Here is a 6000-nt window from a genome sequence, read left to right on the forward strand (position 1 = left end):
ATTGGTTCAAACATTAAAATTCAGTTTTTGAAAAAAAATGTTTTTTTATTTCAGTTGAAATCGAAAAGAACATAGCAGAAGGGAATAGGCTGCGAAAGCTCCGAATGAATCAACTGAAGGGTATAGAAGATGCAAAGCGTGAATCGGATTATGGTTTGCGTGCAATAAATGAACAACTCGATCTCAACCTCTAGTTGGTACAAACATATTCCCATGATGTTTCATAGCCATATCTTTAAATAAGTTTCTATATAAATATTCTTGAACTTTACTTTGTTCAGTATTTATTAAACTATTAACTTGCTCTTCGAAAATTTTCTTAAAACATTTTTAAGAAAGATAAAAGGATAAAGTACACTTTTTTATAAGTTATAGTTAATTGGTAGAAGATTTCCCAATCAAATTATCTAAATTCTGTTTTTTTAAGATAGACATAAGTTAATTATTAATTTAAGGAGTTTCCTTTTCCATTTTCTAAGTGTTTATGAAAGAACTTGTCTAACTAGGTCCTATATTACACTCTTTATTTTATTATAATTAATTTCCTCTCTCTTTCTCTCTCTCTCTCTCTCTCTCTCTCTCTCTCTATATATATATATATATATATATATCATAATCTTATATCAGAGCTTTATCTCTTACAATTTTTTATCTTTTGTTATTTAATCTGCAGTTCAGGTATATTGAAACCTGGAAGTATCAACTGTGTGGGATTCTGCAAAAGATGCTGCTGGCTGAGTGAATTTTTTTTTTTTTTGGAATAAGCAGCCTTGGAACCTTTTATCTAGTGTTATGCATGGTTTCAGAGACTTTTGCAGAAAAATACAGAAAATACAAACTTAGGAACAATATGAATTATTACAGTGAGTATGTGTGAGACATTATATTAATCAAACAAGATTATATGCTGAAATAGTTTAATTAAATTAATGCTAAATTACGAACAATATTTTTTAAATTAAATATTATTATAGCTTTGAGTCATATTAATATTATTAAAAGATATGCATCGTGTTAGTATTGTAGATAATAAAAGTTAATCATTATCGTTAATTTCACAATTATTTATCGTGTTAGAATTTGATATCATTACAATATATTTTCATTATAATTGGTGCTTTATAATAATTCACCTATATAACAAGAAAAAGAGAAGTTGGAACGATAAAAATGATGACTTTTGAATCAAATATTATTTTACTAATAAAATTGTAACGAAGAAATTTTCATGTGTTTGAAAAATTCACGTATTTTATGTGTTCTAATTCAGAAAGTTTGCTTTAAAAATTATGTTCCAAAAACATTATTTTGTAATTTTTATGTATTTCAGAAAGCTTGTTATAAACATTTAGCTCCAAAATTTTTTAAATTTTCTGAAAAATTTCCAATAAAATAAAATAAAATCTAGAAGTTACTTTCAAAATGATAAAATAATTATTTTAAAAATTGAGTTATACTAACCACCTGTATATCAATCATGATGTAAACCACCTAATATATTTTACAAAATAAAGAAAACCTAATAATAATAATTAAATATTAAATAAATTTGTTAAATATATTTTTAGTTATCATAAAATTGAAATTTATCCATGTACAAAACATTGATACATTTTTATTTCCAAAAATTTAAAATAAATAGATATAATTTTTTTAATCAAATTAAGTTAAATTAAAACTGATATCATGTCAATTTATGTAAACAAATCAAATATTAGTATGCAATACATTTTCCAAGTCAAAATTTAAAATAATTAATTAAAACGAGTATATATCAATTATTTTCAAAAAGTTTACGATCAAAATATATTAAGATTTTCAAGAAAGATAAAATCTAAATTTTATCAAAGTTTAGAAACTCAAAATATATTTAACTCCGTATAAATTAACTCTAATGTAACAAAACACTTTATTACCTTTAGTTAAATCTTGATAAAATATAATTAAAATATAAATAATAATAATTATAAAATAATAATAATTATTATTATTATAAAAATAAGATAGAGATTTGGATAATAAAATATTCATCAAGTCAAACAAACAGTGATAAGATAGGACAAAATTATAATGAGAAAATTGAGATACCCAAAGAATTGATTTAAAAAAAAAAACTTAATGCATAAGACAAAATAAATTTTTTTTTATATATATATATATATATAAATCGAATGCACGTCTCTAAACTTTATGAATACCAATATTTTAAAAAACAATATAAATTACAAAACTGAAAACACCTTTTATGAACTGACGTATTTTTTTGTCTTTACTCATACTATTAATAATATTTATTAATAGGATGAAGTAAATAGTAATAAATATCATTAAATAAAATAATAATTAGTAATAAATCGGATTTAAAAGAAAATAAAGGTAATATAAATTAAAATCAATTTACTCATAAATTGCATTTATCTATAAAATTAATAGTCAATAAAGATTATAGTAACCTAATTTTTTTTAAACTATATTAAATATTTTCTACATATAAAATAAAGTATTGTATTTTAAAAATAAAATAAAACAAAAATATGTAATCTTTTAAAATAAAGTATTGTATTACACTTAGTGTTTATAAACTTTCATCCAAACAAATACACAAACTTAATTATCTTGTAATTTATTTTTTAATTTTTATGTATTTCAGAAAGCTTGTTATAAAAATCCAACTCCAAAAAATCTGTTCTAGAAATTAAAAAAAAATCTGAAAAATTTCGAAAATAAAATAAAATCCAGAAGTTACTTTTCAAAAGGATAAAATAACCATTTTAAAAATGATGAGTGCAGATATAAGAACCACCTATATATCAATCATGGTGTAAACCACCTAATATATTTCACAAAATAAAGAAAACCTAATAATAATAATAATATAATAATTCAACTTTAGTTAAAATGTCTGAATTTGAACAATTAAGCTCCACAACTTCTTATTCAAATATTAATAAAATAAAAAAGTAATCTGAGAAAGCATTATTTGTGGCATTTGACCGTGGGATAATGTACTGTATCCTCTACTATTTATATTACTATTTTAGCAAACGATTTCTGTCTGACAAAATGATAAATGTATTTTGCAATGAGAATAACTTCAATTATTAAAATTTTATGAAAAAGTAGCCAAAATTATATAATCGACTAATTGTAATGAAATTTTTATATCGCGGCTGCATTACTTTGGTCGCTAAAAAATCGTAATGCTAAATATATTTAATATTAACTTTTTTTTTACCTTTTCTACACTTTTATACAAAAATATTGCTATTAAAAAAAATATCAAATGTAGTTATAAATGTCAGTTTATGATTATTTACAATGTTATTTTATATAAACTTGTATTTCATTTTATATTGATTATTTATATCCTTTATGAAATGTTTAAGATAGTATTAATATTATATTCAACATTATCTTTATAACATTTTAAGTATGTATGCAAATATTCACCTTTATTTTAAATAAATAATTAAAATAGTTTTTATTAAAATAATAAATAAAATACGATTATTATTTATCACATAATGTAATACTTTTTATATTTATTTAAAATTTATTTTAATTTTAATTTGTATTTTTAGAAACTACTTTTATATTAAAATGTTTTAAAAAATTTCTTTTACAAATTATCTTTTAAATATATAATATATAAAAATAAACTATTCTATTATATCAATAAATTAAATCACAATTTTTCCCTTTCTATTCATTTTTCGGTTTAAATAATCAAACTTTCCGATTTCTTTCTCTTATTTCCTTAAAATGTTTAAATAATCACTGTACATGACAGTGTTAGTTTGATACATTCCAAATTTTTTATTTTTCAAAAAAAAAATTCATAAAAAGTAAGTGTCATTCAATTTTTAAAAAATAAAGACTCAATTAAAAAAAAATAAAAGAACTAATTGAAAAAAATCACAGAAAATAAAAATTATCTGAATAATTAAACCAATTATTAATTAATTATAATAATTGTTACTGTGTTATTTTTGTTAGTATTTGCCAATAACAATAAATAAAAAGCTCCACTTATACAACCACTATGCAAACAACATTGTTTTTTCAGAGACTACTGCAAACAACAATAAATGGAAATCCTATGCCTAAACAAAACTAGTTCCTCTTCCAACATGGTTTCATCCTTTATTTCATGCATAGCAGCTGTCACCATCTTCCTTATCTCATGGAGACTTCGATCCACTTTCTCTGTTGTTACCTTCACACGAGGCTGCAGCATTGAACGCAGGATCAAGCGGATCAATATCAAGCTTAAGCAATTGCTCTACCTGCTTTTGTCGGAGCTCCTTTAACGTTTTTATCGTGCTCCTGTTCTTCTCATTTTCAGCTATATAAAGACAGTGCCTTCATATATATTAGTGAAACTATATATCCACTAATTAATATTTTGATATAGTTTTCGTAATGAATGAAAAACCTTTATTTTGAGCATGCACACAAATACAGAAAAACACGTTCTAAAGATGAAACAGTATTCTACCATCTCTGAGCAGTGCCTTTTCCTGAAGATCATGCATTTCCTGGAGCAACGCCTTCTCTTCCTCCATCAATCGCTGCACCTGCTTTTGTTGTCTTTCATGTAGTGGTTTAAGTATGGCAAGTTGATCCTTCATATGAATACACATTATTATATTCTTCTGAGTAACAATAAGACTAAGATGCTATTCAACAAAAGCCAAATCTTCTTATAACATTGATTTTATAAAAATTAATAACAACAATCACCTGCAACATTTTGGCCTCATCTTCCAATTTTTTAACAATTTTCCACTTCTTCTTCCATGACTTTTTGGCAGAATGATTTGAGACCGTTCTGAAAAAAAAAACGGTAAATAAAAAGACATGTATGTTAAACAAACTCCCAACGTAAGTACAACAAGAAGTTCAAATAAAATTCTACCTTCTTAAATTAGGATCCGTTAGGTTTTGTTTCAGACCAGGATCCTCATCATGTTTTTGGGGTTGGAATTCTTCAACATGTTTTGAAGAAGAATCCACACCAGTAACCATCTTTTGATTTGTGTTGCAGCCCTCTTCGGTTTGCTCCATCAAGAAACGAATTGGTTAAAGTGAAGGAGGTAATTTGGTGGATTAAGATCTGTGTAGCACCCTCAATATATAGTGATGATGTTTGTGTGAAGTTGGGGTGCCATGCAGAAATTAAGGGAGTGAGTTTAACAAGACAACAAAATAGTATAGCTGTCTGGTTGAGAGCATGCACAGGAGAAGAACGCCTCTGGCATTGAAATTGCTCCTCGGTAAGAACACCTTTCTCTTTAGTATGCGTTGGCCAAAGAAAAAAAAGTTGTTTGACATTAATAAATACCAATAATAAAAGAAATAAATTCATCATAATAAAAATGAACCTTTGTATTTATGAAATTAATGTATAAACTGTGAAAATATAATTATTCTTATCCAAATTATGATATATATATATATATATATATATGGGGTTTGCTAACGCGCGTACGCCTGTTTTTCAGTTGGTACATTTTAGCAATGTGTACCGGGTTTTAGTAGACAAAAATATCCTTATATATCATGGATTCTAAGTTTTAAGATTAAGGGTATTTTAATAATTTTCATTCTCAAAACTAAAAAAAAAAAAAAGAAACCCCCCAAACCCTTACTCACCTCTCTCATTCCTCTCAACCCTTTCTCTTTCCTCTTTCTCACTCCAATCTTTTCTCTGTCATTCCTACTGTAGCCTCAATTGAAAAAATCAGAAACACTTGCTGTTAAACAATCTTACAAAAAAATGATTTTATAATGAGTTTTCATCTTATAATTTTTGTCTTATCTAATTTTATCCAATTTTCACAAGCATAAAGGAATTGGTAATTGACCTGGAAAAAATTCAGAAATACTCGCTGTTAGACAATTTCTTACAAAAAATGATTTTATAATGAGTTTTTATTTTATTATTTTTGTCTTATCTAATTTTATTTAATTTTCACAAGCATAATGACATCAAAGGAA

The 6000-nt window shown here is 24.6% G+C and overlaps 1 protein-coding gene across 1 annotated transcript; it reads right to left on the reverse strand.

Annotated features, from left to right (window-relative positions):
* Nucleotides 1-3959: 3959 nt before the first annotated feature.
* LOC148198686 (uncharacterized) lies at nucleotides 3960-5242 on the reverse strand. Its single transcript, XM_088114860.1, has 4 exons — nucleotides 4919-5242; nucleotides 4744-4831; nucleotides 4499-4625; nucleotides 3960-4345 (listed from the first exon to the last, which is right to left on the reverse strand). Exons 1-4 carry the CDS (start codon nucleotides 5065-5067, stop codon nucleotides 4182-4184), a joined length of 528 nt encoding a protein of 175 aa, XP_087970986.1. The 5' UTR covers nucleotides 5068-5242; the 3' UTR covers nucleotides 3960-4181.
* Between the last annotated feature and the right edge of the window lie 758 nt (nucleotides 5243-6000).

The sequence above is a fragment of the Vigna umbellata genome, chromosome 5 (assembly GCF_029865625.1).
Source record: "Vigna umbellata cultivar VRB3 chromosome 5, Vumbellata_1.0, whole genome shotgun sequence".
Classification (NCBI taxonomy): domain Eukaryota; kingdom Viridiplantae; phylum Streptophyta; class Magnoliopsida; order Fabales; family Fabaceae; genus Vigna; species Vigna umbellata.

Coding starts and splice junctions, on each gene's coding strand:
- LOC148198686 (XM_088114860.1), bottom strand. CDS start 5,067: ATGGAGCAAACCGAAGAGGGCTGCAACACAAATCAAAAGATGGTTACT. Junction 4,832..4,918: donor ACGGATCCTAATTTAAGAAG/GTAGAATTTTAT, acceptor TTTTTTTTTCAG/AACGGTCTCAAATCATTCTG. Junction 4,626..4,743: donor ATGAGGCCAAAATGTTGCAG/GTGATTGTTGTT, acceptor ATTCATATGAAG/GATCAACTTGCCATACTTAA.